We start from the raw sequence: 18491 nt of genomic DNA on the forward strand, positions 1-18491 counted from the left end.
ACAAACTCTGCAGGGAATGGGAATGCTCTCAATCACTGCACGCAAGCCAGGAATTTCCCAGTGCAGCCTTACATGGTGTTCTTTCACTAGCTGAGCTCAAGGCTAAGGCAAAGTCTGGAGGAAGATGCTGTGGATGAGCCAAAGTTGTTTTGTTTGTTTGTTTTTCTTTTTTTAAATGCATTGGTAAGGATGAAGATATGGGTTCCTCTCAGACTGTTGCCGTTGTGTGATGGAAGGCAAACCAGAGTGACCCTTCCAAAGGAGTGCAAAACAGATGAGTTCAGAACTTGGGGTCCAGGGACTTATTTGGCGATCTTAACCTGGAATTGAAAAGGGATGAAAAATCAAGGCATTTCATTAAAATAACATGCTATGCTTTATTATTTGCTCCTTGAGGGTGGTGGTGGGGAAAAGTTCCTGTGAGTTTGCAGTGCATGAAACCAGACCTGGTGCTCACCCAGCAATGGGAACCATCAGGAGGCATCTCTGCCCCTGTGCTTTTCACCGGCAGGAACACTGCTGATAGAAAAGGTGCAGCCAAGCTGCAGTGCTGAGACCTTTATTAGTGATGCATGATTGCTCTTGCCAGGCTCTGCAGCCCAGGCTTGCTTTATTGCTCTCACAGGTGAAAAATCCCACTCTCCAGGAGGTCTGACTTGCTTAGGGAGCTGCAGACTTCCCCAGCACCATTTCCATGGAGTTGTTTTCCGCAAGTGACCCACAGTGAAAGCAATCCTGGGAGTGGGGGAGCTTGTGTTTATTTTGATGGCTTTTCAGAGGTGTTTTCAGTCACCTGTGGTTCTGGGTTTTGCTTGTAGTTTCGGCTGGGGAAGCCGTGCTCTTATGTGTGAATGCTGGGGTGTGAAGGATTGTAGTTGGCTGTGTTCGTTAAAATAGTCGGATTTTTTTTTTTCCACCAACAGTCTGTGACCCAAGGTGGTGTTTTACACCTCACTGTCCGCGTCCCGCTGCCTTTCACGAGCATCAGCAGCCTCAGCCTTGACTCCTGTGTGTTTCTCCCATTTGTTTGTTCCCTCCCCTATTACCTGTAGCCAGCTGCCTGGACTAATTACACTCTCCTCACAGCCCCCCAGGGAGGCAGAGTTGGTGTCTGTGTGTTACAGTGCATAAATCAAGTTTGCATTTCTTCACCTTTTCTCATGGTCTAGTTTTTTCCCTCATTCCCTTTTAATGAGACCGTGGAGAACAGCTCATCGTGCTATCGCCTTTGCCGATAGTTAATTGTATTTGGCTTTACGGTGTCAGCCGTGGCCTCGAAAGCTCTGTACAGATAGCATCAAATCCACATCATCAGTGAAGAGGGATCTGTGACACCTTCCAACAAGGAGAGCAAGAAATATGCATTCGAAACAATGGAAGTAAAACTAAATGCACCAGAAAATGTCAAAGGTTAAATTATTGTTAAAAAGTGCAATTCTAAAGGGGGATCTGCCCAGACTGCAGTGTTTGCAGTGGACAAAAGTTCCTTGCAAGTTACATATGAAATACTTTTTTCAAAATGCTGAAGCTGTGTGCCTTCCTGCCCTCTAGCTCTTCAGTGTACGATACTTACCACTAAGAAAGGGGAGAAAGTTCTCTTATTTAGTCTACTCATTTCTTTGTTCAAAGCTGAAAAGCTACAGAAATGGGAAAAAACAAGAGAAGAGACAACTTCCACTGTCATTCTATTGCATTCAGTGGTAAATGGGGTAACAAGGCAGAGATTTAATATTTCAGCATAACTCGAGTTCAATAAAAATACTGTATTTTTTCTGCCTAAAAGTAAGAAGGCTTAGTGGGATTCTTTTTAAAATAACCTTCTTTGCAAACTGTTATGCCGAAGAAACATTACATCTTAAACTAAAATCAGCTTTACTTACTGTGTATCCTCCACTCCAATACTTGCTCAAAAACCTTTCAGCCCCCTTGGATACTCACTCTGTTTGTTTACAGCTATCTGCCAGTGAATGCACTTCGTTATAGTCTTACATAGGCCACAATTTGTGTCGAAGCTCATTCTAAAAATAAGTGTTGAACATTTAGCGATGTGTAGAATTCTTGTTTTAAACTGTGACTCCGAATGCTCCTTAGTTTACCACCAGAATGACAGGCATTTCAGCACATTCATGTGTTTTTCCCCTTAAAGCAAATGCCCTTAAAAGGCTGTCTTGAACAGAAATAGCTGTGTGTTCACTAAAGGTGATAGTTCAGGCAGTATTGGAGAAAAAAAATAATTGTTGTGCTTTGAATAGAAACTAACGGCAAAAAACTGTTGTCAGTCTTTTGCAATTTGTTATAATATGCTGGACCGTGCAAGGTGCCAAATCGATGCGCATTCCCTATAGAAGTGTTTCTACTTGGTTAACCAGGTTAAACCACTTAGCTGTTATTTTATTATCTCATTAGCCATCTAAACAACATGTTTTAAGGTTCCAAATCAATGTAGATACATGGACAGCCCTTGAAAATTGCCAGAATCCCCTGGACTCCACTAATTCTAATTGAAGTTGGCACAAATTTGAAATGCAGGCAGCGATAAGCTGTTCTGAGTCTTGGAGCACTGTGGAGCAGAATGTGAAATGCTTATTATATGAGGTTATTTGATCAGATTTAACCATTTTAGGACAAAGATAATTTTGCTGGGGACCTAAAAAGTGGGTCAACATGATTATGTGCGTTCCTCTACAAACCAGCATGAGATGCAAGGGCAATTGTACGTGAACTTGGGGTGCCGAGCAGCAGACCTTGTCCGCAGTTCACGGAATTGATCACTTGAGTCCTTTCAGCCTTCAGTTTTCTATGAAATGAAAATAAATTTTGTACATTTTGCAAAGGTAGGGTTGGTTGTGCAGGCTTTCAGCCGATTTTGCAGGCAATGGTAGCCCCCCAGCCACCATCCCCACTCCTCCTCTTCCTCCTCCTCCCCATCCCTGATTGTTGTCTCCATTTCTCCAGTCCTGTAGACCTGACACAACAGAGTCTCCCAGCAGTCCTCCTCCCTTTGTTGCTGATTGCTACTGCCTCATTTATATTGAGAGTGTAATGATTGTGTTTTCTGCTTTCAGAGATTTACGTTTCAACCACATCAAGGAGATACAACCCGGAGCCTTCAGGAGACTGAAGAACCTCAATACTCTGTAAGTCCCGCTCAGTGATCCTGCAGTGAGGTTATCTATTTATTACATTAGTACTAAATGCTATCATGGTTTAAGGATGGCCTTGGTCATAGTTATTTCAGCCAATTTGCCCATACCCAGTTAAAGCTTTAAAATTCTCTCTGTTTTACCCTGGATCATACGTCTTACCCTTTTTAACTAAATGTACAATTTAATAACTTTCATTTTGGTAGTTAACCTGTCTTTAAAAAAAGAAGATTCCTTATACATACTCTTACTGCCTGAGGATGTTTCAGCAGGTATGGCTTTGGAGCAGCCCATAATGGCCTGGACGGCAGAAGGATGCATTAAAAGTGTCTTTATTTCCATAGTTGCCTCAAATGTTTACTGAAGTGAGTGTGTCCTTACAAATGCCAGTCTGTCGCTCTGTTTTGCCACAGAATAAATACCTACACCTACCCTTTTGCAGATAGGGATGGGAGTAGAAGGCAGTTCCTTGAGCCTTGCATCCCAGCCAGGGCAGGCATGCTCACGTCAGTCTGCTACACTACTTTATTAACGAGTTTCTTGCTCTGCTCAAAGGAAATAATGGGAGCCTTTGCTGCTTCTTGCTGCCTTAAGGCTGAGGGTTTGAAGATAGATATGAGTACATCTGCACTGTGTAGCCGAGAAGTTGAAAACAAACCAGCCCCCAAATCAGAAACAGAAGCTGTGTCAGCACAGCACTGTGCTGGATGTAATTGGCCTGTTGAGGCTCAGACCTGATTATTCAAGCTGTTACATGGCGCTAACAGCTATAAGATTTCTAGGTTCAAGCTCTTTGTGAGGCAAACCAGCTAGTCTGAGAGTCTGCACTGCATGACAGACGCATTCATATTTCCTGGGTTCAGACATTCGTGGCCCCAAACAGCAAGAGAAAGTCCAGATTATTTTTTTCTGTCTGACCTTGAAAGATCTGAAGTCCCTGATCCAGTGAAGATGTCAGTGCTGAAAGAAGGCAAAACTGGGCAATAAGAAGTTCAGTCAATTGTAAGAAGTTGTAGAAAGAGTAACAATGCAGGAGTAATTTGCCATAGAGAGCTGTTTAAAAGCTATATTTTAAAAATCAGCGTTTGCTAAAGTTTGTTCCACTGCGTGTAGGAGACTGATCGACCAAACCAAGCAGCGTGACTGCAGGCTGCTTTCAGCTGAACCCTGGGGAAACCAAGGAGGCTGGCAGGCTTGCACAGGAGAAATGCTCCACATAATGAACAGAGTTCTGTAAGAGATGCCAGGTGCTGTCCTCACAGTGCTTAAATGTAGTCAGGTCCCTGGCACGTGCAAGACTTCTTACTTTCTAACTCCTGCCACTCTGCTACATGGGGATATGCTGCCTAGCTGAGAAAGACAGACCCATCTCTCAATAATATCTGTATGCTCCATGACTTTGGCCAATCTTTTTGGTTACTGCTTACACACGCTCCTGGGTAGGGACCTCCAGGGCAGGAATTCCATGAACAGATCCTGAAGGAAATAGGCATGAACATACACCTACCATCCCTAATCTCGTAGTTATGGATGCCAGGGCAGTAAGAGGGATGTGTTTTGCACAGATGGTGAACAGGCTCTCACGCTTTCCCTAAGCAGCATCCTACAGCTGTCCTCGGAGCCAGAATACTGGGTTGGCTAAAAAACACTGCCCTAAGAAAATATGTCATTTTTATATTTCAGTTCTGAAAATCAACTGTTTTTACAAATGAAACCTTTCCATTTAGATAGTTCATTTACTTTGTTTTATTTCCTGCTTTGGCCAGCAAGCTGGAAGAATCAGTTATTCTCACGCTCGCGGGAGTTATCGGGTTCCCCATAGGTGGGAGTTAACGGAATGGAAGTCAGAGCTCGCGCTCCTCATGCAAGGGTCTCTCCAGGAACTTTGGTTTCTCCAATTCCCATATCAGAACCGACAAGAGCTGAAGAATTTGCTGATGTTTCTTAGATGGTAACCTTTTGGCTCAGGACTTGCATAGGTTTTCAAGTGATAAAGAGAATAAATCCTTAAAAATCCCTGAGAGACGTGCTGGGGAAGTTTGGCCAGAATATTTGAAGCACGTGGTTTAGAGGACAGAGCAGCTCAGGTTCCATATGCAGGAACTCTGAGATTGCTGCTATCTGCCGTGGGATTTACAGAAATAAAGTTCCTTAACCGAGTTAAAGCTTTTAAAAGAGCCTTTTCCTGAAATCCTTCGGCCTGGCAGAGGAAGGGCAGCAGAGCCTGGTGCAGTTTCTGTTTTGCATCCCCTTTCGGGCAGGATGGCTGTAGAATATCCAAGTTTGACAGTTTATAAACCACCCTGATAAGGAAACCTTTGTACCCTGCGTTGGAGGGAGAGATGCAGAGAGGTGGGCTGAGAGAAGAGGAGCCTGCCCTGAATGTCCCGTGGAGCTTTTAAACATCCTGAGTAAAGTTCAGACCTTCCCCTGGCTCTCCTCTCTTCTTTCCACTCCCTGGTGCAGGAGATTTGATAAATTACAGAGCACCACTGAAATTAGAAACAGGAGCCCTGTTTGTCTGTGGAGGAGCAGCAGTCATTCCATGCTCCTGCCTTTGGGCCCCTGGTGCACCACCAGAGGTAATATGCATTTACCCTAAATGCTGCCCCACTGAGACCTTGCTTGTTGGCTGTCCGCAACGTCGCGTGCACCGATTTTCTTGGGCAAAAAGTCTTAAATCTGTGAGGTTTTCTCATCCAGTCCTCTCCCTTCCCATGTAGCTGCTGGTCTCAGAATCTCCTTTGTGTATTTTTAAGCCGTTACTATGTCACCGTAGTAAAAAAATGTAGAGCAGCAGGGAGCGGGAAGGAAAAAAATTCTCTCGTATGCCATCCGCGGAGTGCCGGCAGCTTTGCAGCAGCTGTTTTGCTCGAGTTGGCCGACGCCGGCCGCATCGCTTAACCCAGCATTAGCTCACAGCAGGTGCTGGGCCCTGGAAGAGAACAAACACGTCGCAAGCCCGTGGTGAGAGGCAGCGTCTGCCTGCCTCCCAGTCTTCGCTCCTTTAGGTCATCTCCGGGTGGGGATGGATGACGACGCCCCCGTGTTACTGCCCTCTTGTGTGCTCCCCCAGGAGGCCGGCACCCTGCTGCGCTGACCCAACTGGGCCATTGCTGTGTTTTCACGCTGATGCCCTCACAGCCCGGTAGTTGCTGCTGTTTGTCCCCCCAGCTCATAGAAACCTCGAGCCCTGAGACCAAAGCAGCACTTATTAACTTCCCCAGCAGGTTTTTTTTGTCCTCCTGCCTGTATCGTGGGCACCTGAGGGAACAGGAGCTCTGAAGAGGCCACGTCATGGTTTGTGCTTCTGCCCGTGCCCTTGTTCTGTCCGTGTCCTCGCTCACATCGTGCTTCTCTTTCCGGCTCAAGTTACCTGTTTTCACACTTGTCTGTCTCTGTAAGTGCTTTGAAAACTATTTAGGAAGAATTATGTGGGAACACAAAGCACTTCTGGTGAGCTCTGCGGCTCTCCTTTAGGTGCTGCTTCCAGGGGGGCTGACAGGGACAATGCGCAGGCTGCCTCGGATCCTCCGGTGGCTCCTGAGGGAACAAGGCCCCGTGAGCAGGAGGGGATGTCGGAGCCTGATGGATCTTGAAATAAAGGTTTCTCTCTCACCTATGGGAAATGGCTATTCCAAATCACCCTGTCAGCAAGGGAGAACGTACAGCTGAACGTTAAATTAACTTTTTCTCCCCCTTTAAATACACTACACGATGATTTCTGGTAATGGCGCGAGGGGAAAAAGTAGCTGCTATGTCACGACGACTGCAGCATGTCGTTTGTCAGAGGAAAGGAGGAAAGGGAACAGGTTTTGAGTATGAATGCTGGACTGTCGCATCATCTAATACATTCTTCAAAATAGAAAAACGACTCAGTGAACGCGACTTAAGCCTGTGCTTGGCAACCTGGAGGCAGGGTGGGGAGGGAAGAGGGAGGGACGGTCAGAACACAGGGCCTAAAGGAAACTCGGTGGGAAATGCTCTCTTAGAGGATATGGGCCAGCTTGCGTGGGGCTTGTGTTGTATCCCAAGCCTCCCAGAAGAATTTTCAGGAATAAAACCTGTACGATTGAGTCCGCCTGTTTGTTCTGAGCCAAATTCGCCAGCTGTCCTGGAGGGGAGTGCCACATCAGTTTGCTATCTGTTGGTAAGCTCCAGGAAACATACTTCTGATATTTTTAATTTAGCTCATTTTGCAATGGGTTGTGCTTGAGACATACATCAATAATGATCTTTCCAGCTTCTGTCTGCCAAAGCGTTTATTCCCAGCAGATCCAGTTAGCGGTAGAACTTAGCTTTCAATTCTCTGCAACTTAAATGGGTAATTGGGCATTTTGCTATTGATTGCAGCTGGGATCCGTATCCAGGTCATGCAAATCATGGCCAGGATTTTGCACACTTCTTCGCTTGGGTGAACTGCACAGGAGTCAAGGAACAGACAGCTGTCCGCAAACCATCTGAAGTCTTTCTAGGATCCAGATGTGCTGTCTTGACTATGTATTTCCCTGAAAGTAGCTCTTTGGAATATGTACAGTATGAGGGACTTCATAAATTATCTCAGTTTTGAGTGTATTCCAGGACATATCCTTCTGTTACAATAGGGAATCCTGAGACAGGAAACAGAGATTGCTTCTTCCATACGCTTTTTAACCTTTAATCAGGCAATGAACAATTTAAGTATCAGACCATGAGATAAGAGACCTGCGGGGTGCGTGCTGTTTGAACTCCCAGAGTTTCTCTTGTTTGGCTTGGATCACCCATTCTGTCCCCTTTTAACTGTCCTCAACAGCAGAGACACCAAAATGGACTCGATGAATGTTTTTCAATAGCACCAAAATTCAGCCAGTCGACAAGCTGCGATTTAAAATCTCCCTGCATTTCAGTCCGGGTCCAAACTCTCTGCATTAAAGGGTCTGTGTTAAAGGGTCAGCCGAGGATCCCACACTGCTGTGGTGCAGGGGGTGCTCCTCAGCCCATCGGCGTGCCCCTGCCCCAAGGGTCTGCTTGCTGGCAGCCCTCTCGTGTCCTCCGTGAGTCGAGCAGTCGATGCCAGCCGCGTGGCAGGGGACAGATGCCTGCATCCAGGGGCACGATGTCCCAGCTGGCACCTGTTTATCAGCCTATCCAGCATCCTCAGAAGTGGGGCCAAGGATCAGATAGCAGAGAACAAGCCGCCTCCTTTCTCCCCTGGCTGAAGATGAAAGTGTGCTGATAGAGGGCAGGGAAGGAAGCGTGCGCCGCTGGTGCCTGTGTTGTCTTTGTCCTGTGGGTAAATAGACAAAAGTCCTCTCCTGCACCGCTCTCGAGCAGTCCTCGGGTGTTCGATCATCAAATAAACCTTGGGGTTGCTTTTCAGGGGCTGGATTTCCACTCAGCGTATCTGGCTGTCAAAGCACGAGAGCGTGTTCCAAGGGCTTGACATCATTTTTGCATCCTTATGAGCGAAATCGGGTTTTTTAGCCTCAGTCGTGTGTGTTGAGCCATTGCTCACAGCTGTGCAGAAACTTGCCAGCATCTTTCTGCCTTAACCTCTTCGGACTGCTTGTCCACGCTGCTGCTACGTGCAGCTTGGAAGTGGCATTCAGGTCCGTGGTAGCAAGATAGGTAATCAAAAGAGGATAGTGAGATTTTTCTCAAATCCTTATTGCTTTGGCTTCCAAAAATGTGGTTTTTGTTTCTTTTTCTCCCCTTCATTCAAGTACCTTCTGTGCTTTTTGCACCTTTAATGTAATTCCTCACCTGAGGACAAGCTGGTGGAGGGCTGGCGCAGCTCAGGGACCTTGTGAAGCTGCCGTAACACATCTGTGCTTCTGAGGTCTTTCATCCTTGCATCCCTGGGGCATTCGATTGTATCTTCATCTTCTTTTCCCACGTGTTTTTGCCATTTTTCCCCACCTCTTTGTCTTTTCTCTCTATCCTTTACCTGCACAAATGTTCCTCCCAGGATGGGACCTTTGCCAGAGGCTCTCTGATGTGCTATCAACCCGATTTTCTCCATCAAAGTGGGGGGCAGAAAATTGAGTTTTGTGCTGGGAAACCACTGAGCCGTCTTCCCATGTGCTGTCAGGTGGTGGATCGTTTCTGAAGAATACAGCTATCACAAAAAGGAAAGAGAATGAACTTGTAGAATGAGCTCCATGGGCAGCCTGGCCTGGTTTTGTGTTGAATTTGACCTGATATCGGAAGGTCTGGCTGCTTACAGAGGGAAGAGCAGTTTTTCTTAGAAAAACAAACTTCTGCGGTGCAGTCACAGCTCTCCTCTTTGTCCCCATGTCCATTTAAGAACTTAAAAATAAGTGTAGCCAGTGAGATCCTTAATCCTAGCCATCGGGCTACGAAATCCACTGGTGGCCACCGTGAGGTTTGTCGGATCCTATACCGTGGGGAAAAAGAACCCCACGAGTGCGGTTCGACAGCCACGATGAATAGTTAAAACCTCATCCATTAAAGAGTTATTTGTAAGTGATTTATTTAGTTTTCTGAGCGTTGGGCTTGGCAGCGGTCGCAGAGGAGGTTTCTGTAGCGTTCGGCCGTGCGGTCACTGCTGTTGCACCCAGCGTTACAAGGACGGGCTGCTTTCTGCTCGCTGGCACAGGCAGTCATTTGCACGCACAGTCATGGTAACTAAACACACAAGTCAGAGACTGCCTGCCAATGTGATGTTGTCCATAGGTTTTGTATTAAAATCTGGCACAAGGCTCTCCGGATTGAAAGAGGCTGTTTCGGAATAGCTGTGGGACTCAGATCTGTATCATTTATTTACTTTTTGTATGTACATATTTGTATACAAAGTGATTAAAACAATGCCTTACCATTTAATAACTCTTATAACCTATGAAGTAGCATTTCAGACTGCTTTTGTACAGTTAAAACTTGGTTCTGCGTGCCCCTGCTCACACGTTGACACAACCATGCATCCCCCAAAACCTTCTGTAATTGTACAAAAATGGCAGCAATGATTTAATTTGTCCCTTCTCTCTGCTTTCTGCTCTCTCCCTTCCCCTCATTCTTTTCCTGGCCAAAATTCTAACTTTTGGGTGAAAGCCACCGTGACAAAAGGTAAGGAAATGTTTTTGAATGTTCCTTACTGGAATGCACCTCTGGGCAAGAAATGTTCTCATTGACTTAACTGTTGTGAGCATCCTGACTGCAGGCTGATAACCCCTTTAAATCTTAAATCCTATGAAACCCGTGGATTATGAATTTTTTCAGTGGCCGTCCAGTAATACAAATGCCACAAGTCTCTCTCACACTGAATTCTCCAGCTGTGTTTTTTCTGTCTTGATCTGAACAGGCTGCTGAACAATAACCTGATAAAACACATTGTGAGAAGATCCTTTGAAGATCTGGAGAACCTGAAATACCTGTGAGTTGCTGTCTCGGTAGTTTCTTAACCCCTTGGAAATTTAACAGCCCACTTCCAACATTTTCCAGTGCAGGATGCACTTTCTGTGCTCAGAATTTCTGGATGCTGATGTTGCAGGTGTAAAACATTGCCCCTGAATCCAGTCAGAAAGCTCTGCTTTGGATTCCTGTGTTATTTAAAATACAACTGCTGAGCGGTTATCCTAATGCTTTTTTTCTTTCTCTCCTCTTGAAAGCTACCTTTATAAAAACGAAATTCAGAGTATCCAGCAGCATGCCTTCAATGGACTTCGCTCTCTGGAGCAGCTGTAAGTACAGACGAGTGCTGTTTGTCGCTTGAGTGTGTCGTGCAGAAGAGCTGAGCTGTTGGCTTGTCTAATCCCAATGCTGTGTTTCTGTGCACCAGCCACTTAGGAAGGAGTAGGATGAGGTTCTACTGTTTTGAGGTCCAGCTTTGCAACGCTGCACTGGCTTCACTTGAAAACAGCTGGTCCCAGTATTGATTTGAGGTAGTTAATACCAAGGACTCTTCCTACTGACATCCCGTATGTTTTCTCCTGACCCTAAACCTCTGGAGCATAAGAAGAGCCCAGCTGTGCTTTTAATTCCCTGTATGTCCGAGGATCTTACAATGGGAGGAAAATGGGGATGTGTAGGATGGCTTGAAACAGAAGGCAGCTGGCCTGCTGTGTTTATGTCTGCTGTGACTTCTGGAGCAGAGCGTAGGGTCTGGCTGTTCTCTTGAACTGACGGTGCTGGTTCAGTTTCTGTCTTATCCAAACCTTTGCTGAAAGCGAATGGATGGAGTGCGAACTGAGAGCTGGGATGGGGTATTTATGGAAGCCACCAGGGTGGTGGTGCTCGCATGCGTTAAATCATCTGGAAATTCCAATGGGGAGAAGAAAAGATGGATGCAAACCAAGCAGTGACCTTCCCTCCAAGCTGCGAGGCTCTCTGGGATGAAAGGAGCCTCATGAGTCTTACTGGCAGCTGGAGCCTCTCACAGTGACATTCCTGCATCCTTAATTGCTCCCCTTCTGTGTATTGCAAATCCACGCTGTTTATTCTGTCGAAGAAGTTTTGTTTTTTGACCGTTCAGGCTCCATGCTAAAGGTGAGATGCGAAGACTGAGGTCTGACTCCTCTAACGGGGCTTGCTGAACTGGGGTTGGATTTTTCATGTCAGGTGTCATGATATATTATGTGCATGTGGGTAAATTTGTGTGCGCTGGAAAGAATGCAAGCATAGGTATTTGAAGTACAGCAATTATTTACATCATCGGAGAACAGGGAGCAAAGGTGAAACCACTAATTCATGGATTGTCCCAAACTACAGAGTTTATGGGGCTGGAATGTAGCTAACAATTTTGCTGTAAAAAGAATAGGATCCAGCTTGTTCTCTAGGCTGACAGCAGAAGTGGATGGGGTGTAGCTGCAAGCTATAGGTACTATAGGTATTATAGCTATAGGGCATTACAGGCAAGCTTAACAATAGGTGTGCTGCCATCCTTGTGTATGGTATGTTTTTTCCATCAGCCAGCTCAGCAGTGATTCCTGGGAGAAAACAGGAAGCAGTGACTGGCTCAGCTGTGCTCAGGGAGATGATGCTGGCCTCGGTCATATTTTAACAATGAGCGTTCCAGACTTGATGTCACAAATAAAAGAAAAAAAAAACACAACAAAGCCACAAAAACAACAAACAACCCTTGGAAGGGCCCATCTGTTTTCAATCTCGAAGGCAGGCACGGTTCCAAAAGAATTAGCTTTGCTCAAATCCTACCCCGTTTTCCTGTACCCCACAAGCCAGCTTTTCAAGGAAAGTATTGCCCGATTGATGGACAATATCAGATGCTTTCCTCAAAGGCCAAAGCAATGACAGCAGACATCTGAGACTTATTACAGCACATGCGTTTCCCTCTCCCCACTCTTGCCCTCCACTGCAGGATCTGAGTCACCGTGCCTGTTTTGTGCTCTGATAGCGATCCATTTATTGTGAATCCTTCCATTACAAATCAAACAGCCATGCGGAGGCTTAGGCAATTATTTCTCATCCCAGTCAGCTACAATAGCAGTGAGTATTTGTAGACCCACGATTAATCAGCGTCTGTTGGGAAATGTATGCTTGTGTAAAAATTGGGGAAGGATTTGGGCAACTTGGAAACTGCCCTGAGATGCATTTAAAGGTCAGGAACACGTCGGTTACGTCAGTGCATGTCACAGCTAAGGGGAGCAGGGGATGTCAGGTACCTTGGCGTGGTGCTGCAGAGCCCAGCTTTCCTTGGCTGACGGCAAGGGGTAACTTGGGGCAGTGCGGGAGGTCTCTGCGGATGGAACAGCAGGTTGGTCGCATGAGCAATAGCAGGGCTGTTCACATTAACGAACCGTTTAGATGATAGTGTTCCAGCCGACTGCATTATCTCTGTCTTTGGAGGCTGTTTTCCTTCCACAGAAGCAGAATAGCCTGATGACAGCAGTACCTAAATGTTTCTGCTCTTGCTTGGTAGATGTATTTCTGGGAGCCCCTGTTAGCATCACAAACAAGCGCAGGCTGGAAGAAGCCTCTGGATGTCTCTAGCCCAGCCCCCAGCTCCAAGCAGGGCCGACTTCAAAGTTTTGTCAGAATGCTCAGGGCCTTTTTCTAAAAATTAATTCTTGGCAAACTCGTGATCCCTCTCAGACATGTTTAAATTTCTAGGCTGGAGACAAGTGCCTTACAGTGTGGCTATTTCGTCTCAACGATCTGAGGCAGTGTAGGGGGATGTCGAGGCACTGGGAGCAAGGCAGGCAAAGTTCTTGGATGGTGGTTGGATGGGGAACAGCTGCTGCAGGCTCTTCAGGAGTTTCATTCTTTCACAGTTTAAAGGAAGAGCAAAGCTGATCTCCCCAGTGTGTGTTACAGTTTATAAAGAGAGAGTAAACAATTGAGAGCACAGGGAGAAGCCAGTGTTGGCTACAATTTTTGCATGTGAAAATTGGAGATACTAAAGAGAATACTGGCTTCTAAACATCTGTCCTGAGATACGTGGTGAGTGATTAAGGGCAGTTGGTAGATCAGTCTGGGAAGATCTTATAGCTTTTAAATTCTGATCCACAACCCTGTCCTTTGTGATTTTCTGTGTGACAGCTACCTGCACTTCAACAACCTGGAAACCCTGGAGCCAGAGACTTTTAGTGACCTGCCTAAACTTGAAAGGCTGTAAGTAAAGATGTGACTTTCATTGTAAGTGGGGGAGAAGACAGGTAAAAAAAAACCCTTCATTTTGTTTAACAGTGATGTTTCTGTAGTGTGAAGCAAAGTGTGTTGATCTCCAAAATGGAGAGAAATACGGAGAGAAGCATCCTTAAAGAAGCAGATTTTATGTACTTGGGAAGTGGAATCGTTACTGAAATGATGTGGGAATTTCTCGTCTTGTCTAATGTTCACATTTCCATCTAAGTAGGTATAAACCTATAGAAAGTCAGTTTTATTCTACTTGTCAGGTCAACTTAACTCACAGTTGGGCAGTGTATACAAAAAAAGGAGATGGAAAAGGAACAAAGTCATAAGAATGTCTGACAAGAAAAACGTGCATCCTTCTTGAAAGCAGTTAGGAAACTGAGTCCTGTGTCTCCTGCTCCCCGGTATTGCTTGTAGTAAAAATGTAGCCACCAGAGGAAAGGCTCACATGGTGGTTCCCGCTCCATGGTGAAACCAACAGACCCTTCTGTGCTGCATGCAAACATGCATTACACCCGTACTTACTAGGGAAACAAAACCGAGGGATCCAAACAACACCCTTAGAAAAATTCCGACCTGGATCAGTACGCTGTGGCTGATCTCAGTCTCTGTCTTTGGTCCAACAAAAATTCTGCGTTAAGTTTCAGAGGAAGGTTTGTCAGCATCCAGGCTGTGCAACCAGGCTGAACCCCCCGTACATGTACATATGCAGACGATTGCACTCAAGTCACACTGCTTTTGTATTTCTTTCCTGTTCCACCGTCTACTAAAATTACTTATCTGTAGTCAATGGTCTTTTGAGAGTATTAGGTGTAACTGACATAACCAAATTTCCTCCATTAAGTGAGTGGAGAGTTAATTATTCCATCCTGGTTCCCCTGCTGTATTTCAGTGCAGTTTTTTTCTAAGAACTGTTGAGTCTTATCTGCATGCTAGGACTCTGGAAGTGAGAAGTTGCCTCGGCTTCATTCAGAGTAAACCCAGGTTCGGCTGCTGTTGTCTGAGTTGGATTTACTCATGGATTTGGGTTTATAACGACACTGAGTTGTCTACTGGAGCCTTACTTCAATAGCTGCCCCTGTAAACTCCCATATCTTCTGCAGGGGGAAAAGGTCTCTCGTAAACTGGAGCTGACCATGGCACAGAAAACACAGGGTGGGTCCAGCCTGCAGGGATTTTGTGCCCTTTCTCCTCCCTTTGCACAGCATAAAGCAGATTAACTTTAAGGTTCCAGTTTAAATCTGTTACATCACATCTTGAGTCACCGTTTCCAGTACACACCCGCTCTCAGCTTTGGTGTGTTGCATTGCACTCGCACATGAATAAAATCCCTATAGCTCATGGAAACAAACACAGTAGATTTAAAAATCTGAGCTCCATTTTGGTGAGCAACCTTTGTACTTCAGCTGAGTTTTGACCTGGGTTGTTATCATCTGTGTAGTGCAAATACTGAATAATGTTTTGGCATGGGTTCTTCCATTGCAGATTCTTGCACAACAACAAAATTTCCAGGATTCATCCAGGGACATTCTCTCAACTGGAATCCCTCAAACGACTGTAAGTAAAAAACATTGCCTGCAAAGAGCAATTGTTTATCTTCGATCAGACGGCCAGGATCTGAGGAAAAATGTGCCTGGTTGGCAAAGCCTTTAGTTGTTGCACTTCTAAGGCCACTGTGAAGTTTATAAAACAGTTTTGGTTGGACACAAGAGCTGATTTAACCAGTTAGGAGTTACTTCACGCTGGTGTCTAATTAAAGTCTAACTAGAAGCTTACAGATCAATAACGCCGCAGAAATGAACGTTCGTGGAAAGTCATCCCAACCCTCTGCTGTCCTACGTGCTTTAAACTATAAAAAATTCTGCAAAAATGTGGGAAGTCCAGGCCATGGATAGGACCTCAATCATGTCTTAGATCAGTATCTAACAGAGAAGGAAAAATCATAGCTGTAAAAGAAAAGAAAAAGGCCGTTTTACTCAGAAGAGTGCCACAGTGCATGGTTCTCACCCCATGAAGGAATGTCCTGCTGTGTTATTCCCATGTAACCTGTCTCTTATTCTTTTTGCGTGCTTAAATCTCCTAGTACTTGGCTTTGTTTGTGTTTTATGATCTTTGGAAATGGTGCATTTCCAACAAGGGGGAGGAGGGAAGCAAAAACCAAAGAATTTGGGGGTTCTGCCATGATTTTATACCCCAAGAAAATCATGTGCTTCTCACCACAGCCCTCTGTGATTTCTGCAAGCAGGTAAAATGCTTCGTATTTCATTAACAGGGAACAACTTTTGCCTGCGTGTGTCAGCGAAAAAGGCGTGGTGTCTATAAAGGGCTGTATCGTGGCCTTGTGCGAAATCTCACCTTCTCAAATATTTGTCCCTTAAGACATTAGGCCTTTCTCCTGTGTCTTTTTCAGATGGCTAAGACCCCTATACTGTAAAACTGTCAGAGGGGAAGGAGGCATAAGCTAATCTCCCCATAACCTCCTTTATCCGTGCGCATGGCACTGTATGGCGTAATGAGGTCAGTGGAAGGAGAGGCACGGGTGCACCAGGAGGTCACCATTGCTCCCATTTGACATGGTTCAGACATGTGTTGCAGTAATAAAAGTCCTTACAGTTGCGCAGAAGTGCTGCAACCTCTAATAACTGGTCACAGAAAAAGGTTGCTCCCAAGCATGCTAAAATCAAGGGGTTCTTTCAGCTGATTTCAGTACTCTGGCTAATGCTGAGGGAATTCCCGTGTGCTCATTTGAAAGCATCACACCTTGCACTCCATATCATGTGTTTTGCTTTGTGCTGTTGCAAATAAACTGTGGAATTAGATTTTAGCTACCCTAGGGCAGCTGTCCTGGCTAACTAGGACAGTTAGGTGCACCGCGTTATGGTTGCAGGCCAGAAGGAATATCTGCATGTCATGCAGTGATATTTGAACCAAGAGCACAGAAAGCTCTAGCAGAGGCAGTGCTACCTGCCGTTCCTACACATTTAATAAAGGTTGAAATCTCCATGCTCTGAGAAATTTCAATATTTCATTGCAGCTCGTTTAATAGAATAATTGTCACTTAAAACTGGAATGACTGATAGACAGCAGTGTTTCAACAAAATCATTCTGACTTCGTTAAGATTTTAAAAGCTATGGGAATTAAGTATCTCTGATTTTCATATGGGATATAATCAAATGCAAGGAAGAACAGCCGAGTGGTCCTTCAGTCCAGGGCTATTCCACTCTCATGCATCAGAGAGAGGCAGCAGGCAGGGACACGGGCGGGAGGCTGGGGACTGAAATGTCTTCCCCTTGCTCTTGCAGGCGGCTGGATTCCAACTCCTTGCTCTGTGACTGCGACTTGCTGTGGCTGGCCGAGCTGCTGAAGAAATACGCTGAGCAGGGCAGCATTCAGACAGCTGCCACCTGCGAGGCTCCTCGGGAGCTGCACGGCCGCTCCATCGTCACCTTGACGGCTCAGGAGTTCAACTGCGGTGAGCCCTGCAGCCACGGGGCTGGGCTCTGGGCTAGGAAATGCTTCTTCTGTCTCTTTCCCTTCCTCTCTTCCATCCTGGGATCCTGCTTTCTCTCTCCTGTCGCTGCCAAACCAGAAACGTCTCGCTGGGGTCAGGCTAGTTATCAGTATAACGCGGGGAAAGTCAACAGTCGCGTGTCTGTTGAAAGCTGCTCTGTTTTGTCTGGCAGTTGTTGTCTTGGTTTTTAGAGAGCGTAGGGCCAGCACAGGATCTGCTGGAGTCAGAGGCTAAACCAGAAATTGGGAAAACTTGTCCTGCGTTAGGCTGAATGGAGTGGGAACGCTGCAAGAGTCTCAGTGGCTCCAAACAGCTGAAAACCCAAGTAAACACATGTTGGATGAATAGCCGGATGCTTTGCCTGTGGCAGTGTGTTGCATTTGTTAATCTGTTATTCTTTAAATTTAGATAATTTCTCCATGAACTAATCCATTTTGAAATGAAAGGCTTTGTTCTGAAAAATGACAAAATTAAACATTTCATATAGAGAGGACGACAGAACGCGGACTTTGGTCTGCAAGCACCAGCAGAGCTTTAGCTGTGGTTCCCTGGTACTTCCCTGCAGAAGGTTTGGTTTGAGGTGTTCCCCCTTGCCAGACACCAGCAGCCCCCCAGTAGGTGCCAGTCCAGCTGTTTTCGTGGTCCTGCTGGGAGCCAGATGGGTGACATCAGCTGGGGCTTGAAGAAATTGAATTCTCCTGAATTCCACTTTTCTCCTACAATTTTATATAATTTTTTTCACTTTGACCATGTTGCAGCTTCGTTTAGGGCGCAGCTGTGCAAAGGGTTGGATTGGCACAAACGGGGCTCGTAACCTCGAAGGGGTGGAAGGAACAAAAAGGGCCCAAAGGCAGCAGCTGGAACACGGGCTGGGACCCGTTGCAATGCTGTGCTGCACCACGAGCTGTCCCTGCCGTGCACCCGGTGCCGTGGTACAGCCACGGATGGAAATTTGTCCCGGTTCAGGCATGGGCACACAGTGGGATGTCTGTCAAATTAGCCAGGGCACCTGGTGGGAAGATTTTGCTGGCATTAGGCTTTTACGCTGGTGTTGTGCCAGCTGGGGAAGACAAACGATGCATAATTCAGCATAAAGCCCTCATGATGCAGACAGCTGATATCTGAGTCAGTGTGGAGCCTGCTGGCACGGAGTTAACCCACCGCTCCTCAGCAGATGTGAGCCAGCAGCGCAGATTTGCACCGGGTCAGCATTTTGTATCGTGGCTCGTGGTGGTTTTGGTCTCACCCTGGA

General features: G+C 46.0%; 1 protein-coding gene across 5 annotated transcripts in view; it reads left to right on the forward strand.

Annotated features, from left to right (window-relative positions):
• Positions 1-18491, forward strand: part of LOC308178850 (peroxidasin homolog) — a 45788-nt gene that overhangs the window by 8849 nt on the left and 18448 nt on the right. For all 5 annotated transcript variants that reach the window (XM_080557993.1, XM_080557994.1, XM_080557991.1 and 2 more), the window contains 6 exons: positions 3066-3137; positions 10441-10512; positions 10748-10819; positions 13635-13706; positions 15213-15284; positions 17031-17200. In XM_080557993.1, the coding sequence (XP_080414119.1) occupies positions 3066-3137; positions 10441-10512; positions 10748-10819; positions 13635-13706; positions 15213-15284; positions 17031-17200 (530 nt within the window). The remainder of the gene's footprint in view (positions 1-3065; positions 3138-10440; positions 10513-10747; positions 10820-13634; positions 13707-15212; positions 15285-17030; positions 17201-18491) is intronic.

This window comes from Anser brachyrhynchus (genome assembly GCF_964034855.1).
Source record: "Anser brachyrhynchus genome assembly, chromosome: 16".
Classification (NCBI taxonomy): Eukaryota; Metazoa; Chordata; class Aves; order Anseriformes; family Anatidae; genus Anser; species Anser brachyrhynchus.